The 17,010-nt window shown below is 34.5% G+C and overlaps 1 protein-coding gene and 1 pseudogene across 1 annotated transcript; one reads left to right on the top strand and one right to left on the bottom strand.

The window, feature by feature from the left end:
* The first annotated feature begins 568 nt into the window (after positions 1-568).
* LOC145600409 (zinc finger BED domain-containing protein RICESLEEPER 2-like) lies at positions 569-2,770 on the top strand. Its single transcript, XM_081656306.1, has 2 exons — positions 569-2,609; positions 2,709-2,770. Exons 1-2 carry the CDS (start codon positions 569-571, stop codon positions 2,768-2,770), a joined length of 2,103 nt encoding a protein of 700 aa, XP_081512432.1.
* Positions 2,771-14,679: 11,909 nt separating this feature from the next.
* LOC145602847 (long-chain-alcohol O-fatty-acyltransferase pseudogene) lies at positions 14,680-15,982 on the bottom strand (annotated as a pseudogene).
* Between the last annotated feature and the right edge of the window lie 1,028 nt (positions 15,983-17,010).

Genomic DNA, 17,010 nt, shown 5'->3' with positions numbered 1-17,010 from the left:
TTTCTCCACTCTTTCGTCCCCTCCTATCTCCAATTCTCGACATTCACTTTCTCCGACCACCAGGCGACCACCGACCACCGACCACCGACCTGCTTCTCTCTCTCCACATTAAGGTATGCTCTGCTTCTCTCTCTCTCTGCGATTTTAATTTGCTAGTTTGCGATTTTAATTTGCTAGTTTGCGATTTTAATTTGCTACTTGCGATTTTAATTTGCTACTGCCTACTGCATGTTGATTTGTTCTGCTGATGCCTGATTTGCGACTTTAATTGCTGCGATTTTATTTGCGATTGCTACTACTTTAATTTGCTGCGATTTGTTTGCGATTTTATTTGCTAGTTGCTACTGCCTACTGCTTTAATTTGTGAATTGTGAATTTGTGGGATTTAATTTGTGGGAATTTTAGTTTGTGCTAATTTGTGGGAATTAATTAGTTTGCTACTGCTACTGCATGTTCAATTGCTCTGCTACTGCATGTTCAATTGCTCTGCTACTGCATGTTCAATTGCTCTGCTACTGCATGTTCAATTTTAGTCTTCTTATGCTGCTGTTTTTTATGTCCTAGGGCAATGGCAACCAATGTGGGTGTCAATGACCAGCCTGAACTCGAACTTGAGACTGACCAATCTGACTGTAACAAAAAAGAAGGTGTAAAAAGGAAGAGGATGAAAGAGCGGTCTGAAGTTTGGGAGCATTTTGTGAAAGAAGACTTACCTTCTGGAAGGCAGGCAACTTGCAAGTACTGTGGGATGAGCTACAAGTGCGGGGCAAAGAAAAACGGCACTAGTGTGTTATGGGCTCATATTAACCGTTGTCGTAAGTATCCCTATAACACCCCTAAAGATTCAAAACAGAGTTTGCTTTCATTCAAAAGTGCTAAAGTAACAAGTGCTGTTGGTGGTACTAGTGGGTTGACATACCATAAATTTGATGCTGGTAGTATTAGAAAAGCTTTGTCGTATATGGTAATTGTTGATGAACTTCCATTTAAGTTTGTTGAAGGTGTAGGTTTTAGACACTTTTGTGGTGTAATGGAACCTAGATTTAATGTTCCTTCTCGAATTACAGTAGCAAAAGATTGTTTTGAAACTTATTTAACTGAAAAAAGAAAGCTGAAAAATCAATTAAAGAAATGTAATTCAAGAGTTTCTTTGACCACTGATGCTTGGACCTCTATACAACAAATCAATTACATGTGCTTGACTGTCCACTTCATTGATAATGACTGGAAATTACACAAAAGAATTCTGAATTTTTGTCCTATTTCTAGTCATAAGGGTGATGATATTGGCAAAGAAATTGAAAAATGTTTGCTTGATTGGGGGCTTGAAAAATTCATGTGTATAACTGTTGATAATGCTAGCTCAAATGATACTGCAATTGGTTATTTGAGAAGGAAAATGAATGGATGGAAAACTGGGGTTCTTAAGGGTCGTTTCATTCACATGCGTTGTGTTGCACACATTGTCAACTTGGTTGTTTCTGATGGGTTGAAAACTGTTAATGAGTCTGTTCAACGTGTAAGACAAGCTGTTAGGTTTATAAAACAATCTCCTGCTAGGTTGCAAAGGTTTAAAAAATGTGTTGTAGATGAAAAAATCAACACAAAAAAGGGATTGTGCCTTGATATGCCCACTAGGTGGAACTCCACCTATTTGATGTTATCTGCTGCTATTGAACTTGAGGATGCTTTTGAGAGGTATTCTGAGGAAGACCCTCACTATGTACTTGATTTGAGTGAGAGGGATGGTAAGGGCAGCCCTGATGCTGATGACTGGAACAATGTGAGAAGATTTTCTGAATTTCTGCAAGCTTTTTATGATTTGACCATGCATGTCTCTGGCTCTTTATATGTCACTTCGAATATGTTTTTTCATGAATTGGTGAGTGTTTGTATACTTTTGAAAGATTTGGTGTCAAGTGATGATCCGGATATGTGTCTTATGGCTTGTAGAATGAAAGATAAATATGAAAAGTATTGGGGTGATCCAGAAAAAATAAACCTCTTGATTTTTATTGCCGTTGTCCTTGATCCTCGTTATAAACTTGATTATGTTGAGTGGATGATAACTGAAATCTATGATTCTATTGTTGCATCAAAGTTGGTTAAAAATGTGAAAGAAGCTTTGAATGCTTTATATGAGGATTATCGTGTTTCTCCATATGGTGATGGGAATAAGATGGAAGCGGCTTCAAGTAGTGATGATAAAATTCCAATGTCTCCCAAACATAAGAAGATAGAGGTCTTGAAGAATAAGTATAAGAAACACAAATGTGAGAGAGATGGAGATGCAAAAATAGAATTAGACAAATATTTGGAGGAGGATACGGCTGAAGATGTTGCTGATTTTGACATTTTGAGCTGGTGGAAGTTCAATTGTTCAAGGTTTCCTACTGTTGCTAAAATTGCAAGAGATGTTCTTGCTGTCCCTGTGTCGACAATAGCTTCCGAGAGTGCTTTCAGCACCGGAGGCAGAGTTCTAGATCAGTTTAGGAGTTCATTAACTCCTCGAGTTGTGGAAGGTTTGGTATGTGCTCAAAATTGGTTACGTGCTGCACCATTCCCAAGTATTGAAGAGTGTTTAGAGGAACTTGAGCATCTTGAAGAAGGTAAAATATAAGAACATTTAATCAAAGTTAATTATTTTTCATTATGTATATATATTTATTTTGTTTTCTTATTTTGTGAATTATATTGAATTATGATAGAAATGAAGAATATGGCAATTGGTGATGCTAAAATTGATGAAGTGGTCGAAATACCCGAGTGATCTGCTGCTCATGTTGCTGTTCTGCTGCTACTGCTCTGCTGTTCTGCTGTATTGCTCTGCTGTTCTGCTGTCTGCTGTTCTGCTTCTGCTATCTGCTGTCTGCTATTCTGCTGCTAGCCTGCTACTGATCATGTTATGTTTAAGTAGTTATGTTAAAACTTGTTTAAGTTAAGTTTGTATGAATTGATTGGTTTGATTTGAGACTTTGTCAGTTTGTTGTTTAAAAAGAAAACTTAAGTTTGTATGATTTGGATTGGTTTGTACTTTGTATGAATTGGACTAACTTTGTTTCCTGTTATTTTGTTAATTTGCACTTGATGTGTTAGTGACTTAGTGTGTTGATTAATGAGGCCCAAATTGCAGATTATTGGCCCAAATATAAGAGGCCCAGAAAATTCGGTTTGGTTCGGTTTTTTATTGTGAAACCGAAATAAATATGGTTTGGTTTGGTTCGGTTTCTAAAGTAAAGTGGTGCGGTGTGGTTTCTAAAATCAAGAAACGGAATTAAGGTGGTTCGGTTTCGGTTTGGGCCAAAAACCAAACCGAACACCGAACTTTCACCCCTAGGTATAACCTATCACCACGCTGGCTGCGCGTAAATTCCATAGTCTGGTGGGTATAAGCTTTTGTTATTTTCTATATAGGAACAAAATGACCATTAATAGTAAAGATTATCTTATCAATAGTTTGAGTGCATGGAGTGTATAACCTTTGAAAATTATTTCCTATTATCATATCATGACTTGGTTGATCAGTTGTCCATAAAATAGGAATAACACATTGAACTCCTCCAATTTCTATTTTTAAATTTATAATTATCTCCGTATGCATCATGCCACTATTATTAGCAATTCTAACTTGCATAGGATTTTTAGCCTTTTTCCATAAGAACTTTGGAAATAATGACCTTTTTCCAAAACATGTAGAACAACCACTATCAATATACGCACATAATTTATATTTATTATAATCCTCAATGCATATATCAATTGGAATATAAATGCTATTAGGATTAGTACTGGTTACTTAATTACAAGCTTCCATTTGCATGTTAACTTCATCCTTATATACTGGTTCACTCACAGTTTTAGTATTATATCCAATGACTTTTCTTTTACCAATAGGATTGTTTGGATCTTCATTTAACTCAAAATTAGAACATGATCCCATGTCAATGCTATGCCTTGCAGGTTGTTTTAAAGCCTTTTTATTCTCATTTTTTTCATTTAGTTTCTTTAGTAGAACTTATATTTCTTCTTCGTCTTCTTCTGGCTTCTCATCACATTGTTTTTTCATTCTCATTATTGTTGAATTTTGTCTACTTAGACTTGTTGTTCTAAGACTCATATTTCTCTGTATCTTAGGTTTCATAGCTACTCCAATATGAAGTAATCATGATTCATCAATTTAACATTTTACTTGATATATTACTAACTGCAGGATTCATAAAGAATTCTTCCCAAGTTTTTTCACGTACGATTTCGTTAGGATTTACTTTTATAGGTGTAATTTTCTTCTTAGGTCCTCCTCCTTGCTCATATTTTTGAGCATCGACTATTTGCTTCTTAAAAGATGAGTCTATTGTGTTTACCAACTTATAAACCACCTTCCATCTTAATTGTATGGGTCGTGTTCCTTTATGCATTTTTACTCCTTCTGTTAGTAGTTTGATAGCTAAAAACTTTGACGCAAATGAATCTTCTAAGCTCACATAATATCTAGGTTCACATATGTAGCTTACCGTTCTTTGACTTAAATTACATGTGATACCACTAATTATTTTAGCATAAAATTCTTTATGTCTAATATCACAAATAAAACTCAAGCATTTAACATCTTGCCAAAGTCTTATAAAGGAGTTAAGTATACTTGTACTGCACCAATACAAATATAACTATAATTTCCTTTTTCTTTATGTTTTTTAATACTTTTCCAATTTGTGATATTATTTTCGGCTGCTTTTTGTTCACAATATTCGATTACTATACTTCCTTCCATTTCTTCACATACATATTTGGTTCTCGTAATAAAGAAAGAAGTTTTAAATATTTTATCCTTAGTAATTTGAGGAAAATTCCAGCTTTCTTTGTTTTTCTGATCTAGGTCATTATCTTCAAATGAATATTCAGCTCTTTTTAGTTGACCTATAGTCATTTTGCTTTTATCCTCATTATCATCTGATTCTGAGTTTTCTAATTCTTCTCCTTCCATCATATTATTTATTTCTTCGTAATTTTCATCTTCAAATTCACTTTCTTCCGGTTCTTCATTATACTCATTTTCTTCTTCTATTATTTCTACTATTCCTTTATTATTACTTAAAGCCAATTCTAAAACCTCGTCTTCTGATATTTCTATGTAATCCCAACTACCTAAGGCTTCCATTAATTTATGATTAGCTTTCTTACATTCATTAGCATAATGTCATAATTCTCCACAAGACCAACACTTGCATGTTTTCTTTTTCTCAGGACAATATGTTGCTTTTCTGAAAAACCTACTTGGTTTTCTATATTTATGTTTGTAGTACTTCTTCTTATAGGTTTCTCCTCTTGATCTGTCAAATTTATTTTTCTTATAATTCTTTCTCTTATTATAGTTTTTTCTTTCACATCCATAGTTATTTGGGAAATCCCAACAAGTGAGAAATTGTCTCTTCATTTGTTGAGTTCCTGCAACCTCTCTGCATTTCTTTTCAATCCATTTTCTTAGAAAAGCAATTATGTTTCCTAGGGCATCCCCAGCTAAGAATTTCTCTCTCCATTCTTGATATTTTTCACTAATTTCTTCATTAAGGGGATTTGGTAATTTATCATAGAACATTCCAAGATTTGTTTCATTTTCACCGATTTTATAATAATATGTCTCAAACTCCATAATGTAACTTTCAACATATTTCATATTACAGATGGACAAATTACTTAACTTTCTTTGGTATTCCATTCGTTTTTCATTAGGATCAGCTCTTGGACCAATGAACTCTAACTCAATGTATTGACATAATTGCCTAAACATTCTAGTAGAAGATTCACTAAGCTAGCTCTTAACGTAGTTTTGACTTCTTCATCTATTCCATCATACCAATCATCTATTCCAGTCAGTGTTTAGGTTGAGTACACTACGCATGCTCTTTTTCCACTAATCTAAAACATTTTGTCTATCTCTTACTCCGTCTAACTTAAGCTTATATCCAGTTTGACTTATGGCTTCAAGAGTTACTTCTTCTTGTTTAGGAATTTGGTTTGGCATAACCTTGACACTAAACCGGGTAGTTTTCCCTGGTATGTATCTTGGTCGTGTGCAACTTTCTTCTCCTTGATATCTAGGTCTTTGGATAACATTGTGTACGTTAATGTTTTCAATAATAATTTCTTCACCCACATCATTACTATCCATTACTCTTTTACCTATTTTATTTTCAATCTTTTGTTGGACTACTTCTATGGGTAGAAGGTCCAGATCATTTAACTACATTAATCCCATTTGTTGATATAGGTCTTCTTCTAAAGTAACAGAATTATTTTCTTCTATAGAAGAAATCTCTTTTTTAGAAATTAAATTCATGATTTCGTTAAGCTTATTAGGGTCTTCTTCCTTGTCGAATAATACTTGTAATTCTTCAAGCGTTCTCTCCTGAAGATGATGGCTCATCTTTAGTTTCTTGGTTCTTTTCTTAATTACTAATAGGTCTTTTAGGAAGTGATACAGTAAACTTCTTGTTTTTATCTAGATTTTGAAAAGGGTCTTTATATTTATAAGGAACAATCTTTTCCTTACTAGGTGATACTTCTTTGTTAGACTGATGTCTAACCTCATTTAATTTGTTAATGCAAGTTGTACTTGTTTAACCTGTTCTTTTAGCTCACTTAAATTTTTATTAGTCTTTGATATTGCTGTTAATAGCTTATTTTCACTACTTATGCAACGACAATGTATGCTACCAACTTCTACCTTAAGCTTGCCAATTTGATCTACTATATAATTAAGGACTGGGCCAAAATTATTAGTATTTTCTGGAATATGATAGTAATGCTTGAACTCAGGCTTCTTACACTCAGTAGAAGGTCTAGTATTCTCCAGTTTTACTTATTTATCAACAACCTAATTTAGCTTTTAACTGTATGGCTCTGATACCAATCGACGCAACACTTAAGACTAATTTTAAGAGATGTCTAAGCTTGTTTTAGAGAAGCAGTTTTAAGTTGTTCCATTGGGTACTTATTTTATATCACTGGACAATAATATTGCACTATTGATACTTGTGATAATAATACTGAGAATTTAAGGCTTTTATAAACTAACTTAATCTTTTTCTAACTCTGAAGTCTGAATTAATCGTTTAATACTGATAAATAAATTTATATTACTGAATAATAATAATAATGTACTACTAAGCGTTGAAAATATACCACTGTGGCCTCAAGTGTACTTTAGTATTTTACAGAGGTACTTTAATATAGCGAATTTCCTAAATTACCCTTGTGAGACACGAGATTCGTGTCTCGCAACCCTCCGTTTGGACTTCCTCAGTGACATGACGTAATAAGAAGTTGAGTAGATGATGTGGCGTTATGAAGGGGGCTACGTGGCACATAAACTTTCTTAGGAACGCCTTATAATATATTAGTATAGATATGATTATTTTATTTCCCATCTCTTGGGATATCTTGCATTTGTTAATCTAGGAGATAAATGGAGACTTGCTCTACATTATATCAATTATACTCCGTAGATACATTAAGGAACCATTATTATAGAAACATAAATTATTACAAATACATCAAATAATAATTCCAAAAACCAAACAAAGCATGGATTAAATTAATATTATAGCTAATACTCACTCGATCTGTTTCGTAACAATCGCAACACTTTATTTTAATGTATGTTTTATAATAATTGCAACACCACCATATTTGGAATAGTCCCTCTACTATTTTATAATTTTTGTCACACTAATCCAACTTTCACATATATTTTATTATTTCTCTCTCCTATCAACTATTCATCATAATATTATAAAATCCAATCCTCTTTTGGTCTCCACCCTGTAATTTTCCTAAAACTTTGTGTATACCCTAAGGTTGCGATTATTACGAAATGGAGGGAGTAAAAATAAATTATATTATACAATCATCAAAAACATGAAAACTATTAGGTAATTCCTGAGTCATGATCGGCTTTTAAATATGGTATAGAGTAATTGCATTTCAAATGTAGATGTCTTTAGGAGGAAAAAATTTAGTATACCCTAGGCAAAGTAATACTTAAAATAAAATAAAAAAAAAGTTTAGGTGAAATAATTCCCTCTAAAAAAGACACTACTCTAGTATAGGTTTGTGATAAAGTATAAAACATATTCGTGTACCTCAACCATCAGCTTAAACTTTTGGTTGAGATGGTAAAACGTGGTATCAGATCCAGCGTGACACAAAGGTCAAGGGTTCGAATCTCATCCACCCCGCACTTTCAAGTGGATTATTAAGCGCAGGGTATGAAGAGGGTCCATGCTGCATCCACACTTCTAGCCCAATGGGCTCTCGTGTGAGGGGGCGTGATAGATTATAAAACATATTCATGGGCCTCAATAAAAAAAAAAATGTTACAAGCTTTTGGGTATAATCAACAATCACATATTCACATGGAGCTGGTTCCAAACTCAGCAAACAAGTTATTTGGGTCGGGTCAATTTCAGGTCAGGTCTTTTTCGGGTCAACTAACATTCGAGTTTGGGTAGTTTAGGTCAATGCGGGTATCGAGTATGTTTTAGATTGGGTATTAGGCTAGGTATGCTTGGGTCGAGTCATGTTCGGGTCATTCGATTTTGTGTCAATATCGTGGATCAATCTCAAGTCCATAATTTTATATGTCGAATTATCATTATAATCAGTTCTGTCAATTTGGTTTGTGAGGTTGGATACTGTAGACACCCATTTGTGTCTCCCCAAAACCAAACCCAGTGATGAATACCTTTCACGTCAAAACATAATCGAATGAGGTAAAAGTGTGAAAAGTCAAGTGTTGCGGTTAGTTTTTATTAAAATCCTTCTTTCTGTTTTCGAAAACCATTTCTATTTTATGAAAACGTCCAATTCAGTTTATTTTGGTCCATGATAAGGGTCCAATAATGGTGTAGTTGGATGGGGCTTTAAAAGACCTTTCCAACGATATTATAAGCCCAATTCCGATGAATAATGAGGAAGTTATGGCCAAAATACTAAACTGGGCCCAAACCGGATTTTACCTACGACCCAATGATCATGAGGAGGGTCCAAAGGTTTAATCCTATTCCTAAACTAATTAGGATTGATTAGAATCTTTTATAAGTTTCTAAAATATCTTAATTATCCTTTTTTGAAAAGATAAGATCATAGAATTTGATTTGAATATAAACTTTCCGTTTTTAAAACTTTCCTAATTCTATTCGGATTTAAAGATGTTCAAAGATAGTCAGATATTATTTTTGTGCCTCATATTTTTTATCCAAATTTTATATGGTTGTATAGATCTTGAAATTATCTTTCCAATGATATATTATAATAATAAATCCGAGCTATAACGAAAAAGATATGAAAGATATACGAAACTCTATCCAAAACTGACACCCTTTCACTATTTCGTCCATATCTTTTTATCTACAAAAGATTTTAAACTGATTCTAATTGAATTAGAAAGTAGACTTCAAGAGCTTTCCAACGACATATTATATGACTTATTTGGACTTCTAGATCAAAAGATATGATAAAAACAAAATCCGCAAAAAACTGTTTCTGTCGCCAAACGACAGGTTTGTCGCCTCGCGACAGACTCTGTTGCCTGGCGACAAGGTCGGTTTGATCAGCGACAGAGTGGAGTTTTATTCCTTATCAAATTCTATGATTTTCCGGACTGTTTTCTTATAAATAGGGTCCGAACCTCTGTTTTTTTATTCATCAATTCTCTCAATCAATTCTCTCAATCAGTTCTCATCAATTCTTCCTTAATTCTCTCTATTCTTTCTCTAAGCAATATATGCTTATTCTTTCTCCCTCTCTTTCTAAACTAGCTTTTTACACACAACATTCCGCATTCACAAGGCTTAGAGTCTCTTAGCCAAGTTCGAAGTTGCCTTCGCCCTAGACGTGCAAGGTTTGATAATTTCTGAGGGTTTGGTCCAAAACTAGTCTAAACTTTATTTAATTTGATTCTAATTTAATTCTTTAATTATTCTTTATTATTTTCATTGAAGTTTACTAACTTGTGTATTTTGTTATTAGAAAGAGGTACGAGGCTTCAAAGTAAGTAGATTAGCTTACTCTCTATTTCTTTCACAATGTAGAAAGCATGCTTATTATTGTTTTATGATTCTTAGTATCATGTTAGGATGCTTTTAATGCTTTCTAGTATCATGTTTAGGGTGCCCTCAATCTTTTCTAATATCATGTTAAGTACCATGTTAGGTTTAAAGCTTTGATCTTTATTGTTTAATGACATGTTAGGATTTGTTATTAATCTTATTAGTATCATGCCTAGGGTCTTGCTATTATTATCAAGCTTTATTATGCCTTATCATGCTATTATCATCATTATTGTTATTGTTTATTATTATGTTGCTTGATATATTATTATTGTTATTGCTTGATCACACCTTTTATGATTGTTAAAGGGAATTTGTACTTGAAATCACGCTTAATAAGATAATTAATAATTTGGTTTAGGCTAATATGATTTTAACTCAAGTGTTCGCCAATAATAGTATTATTTGTGCATTAATATTCAACCAACATAGATTAAACAGGTTAGGATCAATATAATGTTTGTATGTTATTCGAAAAGCGCACATGAATACGAGCAGAACAAAGTAAAGGCCTATTTTATAGGGCGGGTCCTTTCTTTTGTAGATTGGATTCGTACCTTCATCCCCAGACCCTATTTGGTTCAAGACCTTATGGATTAGTTGATGGTCCTTTTGGATTGTCTTTTGGGTTTACAAGTTCCTAAAACTTGTTGGCGACTCTTTTTGCTCTTTTTCTTTCCCTTTGGAACGCCACCGTACTTTAGTGTATGATCACAGTGGGGTTCAAGTTTGGGGTTATCATAATGCTTGAAATATTCCCTACAGTTACGATTAGGGATGAAATAGTTTGAGTCATTTTGGCACCAAGCATTTTTATCTCAACTTTAAAGTAGCTTTAGTTCTTCACATTTCAGACATTGAATTTGTTCGAGTTAAGCAATTCGAGCTATAATCAAATCGGGTCAATTTCGGGTCACTTTTGAGTTGGATACGGGTCGAGTTGCATTGGATGGAGTTCAGTTATCGGATCAATTTCAAGTCACCATTTTCGAGTCAAGTTTGGGTCACGGGTCAGGTCAAGATTGTCAAGTCCAGTTGGTTTTAACACTACACCAAAAAAAAGTGCTTTTGAAATTACCAAAGTGTCGTGACTAACAAGATTTTTGTTGTCTATTGATCCAACGACTATAAATACTTCTCACTATTCTCACATAACTTGCACTTCTCGCATTCTTCAAAGAAATAAGTATTCTCTCTGTGTTTTAATAAGTGTTACACTTCTTTTTTGGAAAAAAACTACATTTTATTATTATACTCCTTTCGTCCCTAAATTACATTTCTACTTTCCTTTTTGGGGGTTTCAAAATTAGATTTCTACTTTCCTTAATAAGTGAATTTTTACCAAATTATCCTTATTCTCCAAATTTATTCCCCAAATGTCCCCAAATTATCCCTAAATCACTGTGATGTGTCATTACTTTAATTACTTTTTTCGTTTGCCAATTAATGGTTGCACAGAAATCATAATTTGATTGGTCCATGTAAACAATTGCAATCCATGTGTAGCACAATAAATAAATTTAATTGGTACTTTTATTTTTTTCATACACAAATGTGATTGATCATTTTTCTTTTTAAAGGATTGATGACATGTGCAGGCATTAATATCATTCTATTTTGTTTTATTCAAAGACAGCAATATAATAAATGTCTTGTGAATCCCACTGTATTTTATAATCATGGGTTTTAAGGTTACTCCAAGTTCCTTAATTCATGTGTAAATTTAGAAATAGAAATGAATTTAGGGACGAAGAAAGTATGGTCCCCACCAAAATCCATTACCACTTTTTTTATTATTATTTCTTTTCTCTCACATTTTTTTACTTTTCAATAAATTATTAACCCATTATCTTTCTTTTACAATTTTTTAATACTCCAACTGTTCCACTTACCTCTTATGATATTTAAGTCAATCAAATTGTTTAAAACTATGTGTCGGTCAAATTATAAGACTTATTACAACACGAAGGGGGTACAACTAGGGATGTCAGTGGGGCGGGCTTGTTTTGACCCACCCCACTACGGGGATGGGAATAAAAATCATACTCGCCATGGGTGATGAGGCAGGGGTAGAGTTTACATTGTACCCGCCCCCCGCCCCGTTCCACCCACCCCACTTCGTACCCGCCTCATCCCCACCTCACACCCATATCTATATATTTTATAAAACAAAATTCTATACATTAATACTATTTTATATTAAAAAAAATTATGTAAAATATAATAGTAGATATAATAATTTTATAACTAAAAAAATTTGTAATATTAATAATCATTATATTTGTTATAATTTATAATAAACATGTTAGTTGGATTGTGTATTGGTGATGGGCGTTAGAACAGTCGCTCATTCCACACTTAATCAAACACATTTATTAACAAACACCTTACAAACCAAGCATAATGACAAGTAAGAGTTCGGTCCACAAGGAACGGGATATGGTTGCTAAAGATCTTAACACTTAAGCTAATTCGAAGTCAATGGTGAATTAGAGTTCGTCAAGTAGACAAACAAACTATTGTTCTAAATCAGTGGATTAAAGACACTAGGGAATGGGATCGACTCAACCAAGGCAATTAGGTAAACAGGGAGTAAAATAGATAAGATATAGCAAGGACTATATGTAAAATCAACCTCATGCAATAAGAAAATAACTCACACTACTAAACTTAGATTCCTCATTAGTCTAGCAATAGATGATACATAATCAAATTGCAATAAGTAATGACATACTCAATTTACACTTCCATGTCAAATTAGGCATATCATGCTATCAAGCTCCTAAGTCAAGGGTAGCTAATCCTATCATGAAGAACTAACAAACAATCTCATATAATCAATTTAATTGCAATACAAACATCAATGTTTCTCCCACATTTGCATAACTAACCCAAAAGGTTGAGCTTCACCCAACCCCTAGCAAGAAGACTACTCACTCATGTTTATCAACATGCAATCAACAATTATGGTTCTAACTACTAATTTAGGAAAAGTGGTTAACAATTGAAATAACTATCATCCAATAACAAATTACCAAGAACTAAGAAGATTTAAATAACATGCAAATACCAAATAAAATCTGAAATTAAGTAGAAAAAGGTTGGAGAAATTACTAATTGAAGCTTCAAATGTTGAATACAAATTGCCAAATCTTGAGAATAATTCTTGAATTTCACTAATACAATGATTTGATTTGATGAAAACTAAGCTAAATTAATTAAAAGGAATGTTCAAACTAAGAGAGGTTTCTGAAAACTAGGCTACTGCTTTTGTACTACTAAAAGAGCTAAAGGGGAAGTATTTATACTCCCCGAAACACATAGGAAAATCCGTCAAAAGAAAACGGATTCCCAGCGAGGAGCGCCCGCTCCTAAGCTAGGAGCGCCCGCTCCTTTCGGCTGCACGCCCTCTCCAGAATGCTTCAATGAAAAGTCAGATTTGAAAGTGTCAGGGAGGAGCGCCCGCTCTCACATGATGCACGCCCGCTCCCCTGTTCCACAGCATGGGCAGATTTCAACTTCAAAGGGAGGAGCGCCCGCTCCTGGTCAGGAGCACGCCCGCTCCTGGTCAGGAGCACGCCCGCTCCTAACAAACTCTGAATTTGGGCAGAATGTAGCTAAAGTCGAGGAGCGCCCGCTCCATGAGAGGTGCACGCCCGCTCCCCTGGAGCGCCCTCTCCAATCTTTAATTCTCTTGTCTTAAACACAATTCATGCACCGAAAGCTTGCCAAATTGAGTCCATAGACCTGCAAAACGTGGACAAACACAAACTAAGAGGGGGAAAACCGAGACAAAATATTTTCATTCAAAATTGGGTTAGAAAGAGGGGAAATGATCGCAAAATCGGGTTTAAATTGACACAATAAGTGGTCAAATAAACCACTTATCAACTGGGAGGTTGGGATTAGGCGGGTCTTAGGTGGGGATTAAATGGGGATGGATATCCAAGTGGGGGGTGGGGCAGGGTTTTGGAATTGTACCCGCCGAGGCGGGGAAGGGGATGAATTTTACACCCGCCGCGGGGATGGAGATGGGGATGGGAAGGCCAACACCCGCCCCGACCCGCCCCATTGACATCCCTAAGTACAACAATAGACAAATAGGGAAGAGATAAGAAGAAAGTACAAATTCTCAAATGAACCTGGTTCACACTAATTAATTGTGGACCACTAACATTAGAGACAATATGATTGTTTTATTAATAATAATAAAAAAAAAGGTCACTATATTAAAATAAAAGTTTTTATGTTGAAATAAAAGTTAGTGTGATATTATAAAAGCTATAAGAGGTTAATTTTTTTTTAATGAAATTTTTAAATAATGGTCAATATGAATAATAAAAATCACTATGTTAAAATTAGGTCACTATTCAACATAATGTTGTACTTTAACTTCATAATAACATTAAGGGTCACACAAGTTTTTAAAAGAATTACTATGTTACAAATAAGGCTACTATAATAAAATTAGGAGTCACTATGTTGAATATAATGCCTGTTACGTGTGTATAAACCTTAGGTCCACATAAGATTTTTTAAGAAGAAAGAGTAAAGTAATGTGGATTAAGTTGAAAATTTACTGGAAAATTGATTATTTTGAAATAAAATTACATCCATAATTGAAGCAAAAATGCTTAGACAACTACAAATCTATCTACATACACAAAGAAATTTAACACATTTTCCTTAACAAAATTAGCTATTACAGGATACTCGTTAATAACTTTAACATCATAACCACTCCTTAAGATTTGAGGAAGGAATAGCCACCACGCGGTGACCGCGATGAACCCGAGAGTAAGCGGACCCGATATCAACCGGTGCAACCGAAACCTCGGCACAACTACCTCCTTAACCACAACCTCTAGCGCAGTACACGCCCCATGTAAAACAAAGAACCACGTAACCTCCCACGTGGGCATCACACGTGTGAAATAAAAGTAAATCAACTCATGCATTAGACCTGACACAGTAAAAGCCGCCATCATCCCACTCACAACAGCCCACCTTTTCCCAACCAATGGCAATGCGACACGTCGAATAGGATCGTAAGCCGACAACCGTAGGATATCCGACACCATGAGGTTCCATCTACGGCCCCAAAAATCCTGAAGCGAGGTAGCCAAGTAAGGCTCGTCGAATTGCGGGTCCAAGCCCAGGCCCGAAGCGGCCCGAACCAAGGCCGCGGTAATTCCCAAAATTACCTCAACACCAAGGTAAAGATGACAGCAGTAGTTAACCAATAGAAGAGATTTTGGTAAGTCATGACGAAAGTCGTATATTTTTATCACAACTGCGAATGCGAGCAGTTTGACCCCAAATAAGAGAAGAGATTTATGCGAGTTATGACTCCGATTGCTGGCGATCGATTTTGAGTTGACTTTTATGGGAAGAAGAGCGACGGAGATGAAAAGGGGTAAAGATGCGTTTGGAAGAGAAGAAAGTGGGCCTAAATGAAAGGAGTAAAGGATGAGTTTGAAGTTGGATAACCAAACAAGGTAGAAGAAAGTGGGGCCTCCAAGATGGAAGGAGGAGAGAGAAAATGGGAGAGTGGTGAAGAGATAGATGATTGGAAGGATGAAGAATAGTCTGAAAATGGGTTTTTTGATTTGGAAGATTCTAGATATTGAGTAGGCGTAGCTAGCTGATGCTATTGCTACTGCCCATATTTTGATGAAATTCCAGATCTCTGTTTCCATTTTCTTTACTAATTTCGGAAAGATTGCAACGATTTGACTTTGACTTAAAATGTGAGAGGTTTTTTGTTTATATTTTGACGAATTTTGGGTGCTTGTTTAAGTAATGAGAATTGGAGATGTTGAAAACGAATTTAAGTTCCTCGTTACTTTTAGGATTTAATAATTTAAAATGGAAGTTCCAAGATGAGTTATACTCTCCATTTACCAGCAATAACGAATCTAAAGTATATAGCCGCATGATAGGATGAGCTGTATTTATTAAATTCAAAATTTATGAATTTAAATATATATACCAATAAATTTCCAATTCGTAATGACATCAACAAACCACGTCACAATCATCACGACAAATCATTGATTACCGTCTTACCGACCTAGCACTAAAGTACTCTACTGTCTACTCCCTTCGTCCTACATACGGGTGATTGGGTGCTAATCGAGCGAGTCGATCACGAATAGAGGGTTGCTCGATTCGTGCTCGTTAATTTTCGAGTCGAGCCGAGTCAATCATGGGTTGATCGTTTAAAGGTTTACGTCTCTTGAAATTCAAATATTTGTTGACAATATTTTCTTCTCTTTATATAAATTTTTTCTACTTAAGCTTATTATTTTAAATTTATTAAGTGTCAAGGTTAATTTTTGTTTTTAATGATAAAATAATAGAAAATTATTGAATTTCTTATACACTTATCTAGTTTCGAGCTGATTCAAGCAAACACGAGCAAACTCGAGTTGAGTTTTGACCGAGTTGAGTTTTGACCGAGTCGAGTTTGAGCTGCTCACAAGTTGCCCTGCTCAATTAGCAACTCCTACAATGTGGAGTATTCCTTATAAATGTATTCTTCGTTATACACTTTTAATTTGTTACGGGATATCAAGGGTGGTAAGTAGATGATGTTGGTGTGGAATTTAACTTACTCCCTCCGTGTTTTTTTAAGTGTTACAGTTTGACCGACACATAGTTTTTAACAATTTAATTGACTTAAATAAAATAAGAGGTTAGTGGGATAGTTGGAGTATTAAAAAATTATAAAAAAAAGATAGTTGGGTTAATATTTTATTGAAAATAATGAATGTGAGAGGAAAGATATGATTTAAAAAAAAAAGTAATAGTGGGTTTAAGAAGGGACCATGAAAGGAGAGATATATAATATTTTAATGTAGCTTTTATACAAAAAAAAAAAAAAAAGGTAGCAGTTATTAGA

This window comes from Chenopodium album, chromosome 21, assembly GCF_948465745.1.
Source record: "Chenopodium album chromosome 21, dcCheAlbu1.1, whole genome shotgun sequence".
Lineage (NCBI taxonomy): Eukaryota > Viridiplantae > Streptophyta > Magnoliopsida > Caryophyllales > Amaranthaceae > Chenopodium > Chenopodium album.
Note: the sequence above shows the minus strand (reverse complement) of the source record. Positions and strands in the feature narration are given on the sequence as shown.

Coding starts and splice junctions, on each gene's coding strand:
- LOC145600409 (XM_081656306.1), top strand. CDS start 569: ATGGCAACCAATGTGGGTGTCAATGACCAGCCTGAACTCGAACTTGAG. Junction 2,610..2,708: donor ACTTGAGCATCTTGAAGAAG/GTAAAATATAAG, acceptor GAATTATGATAG/AAATGAAGAATATGGCAATT.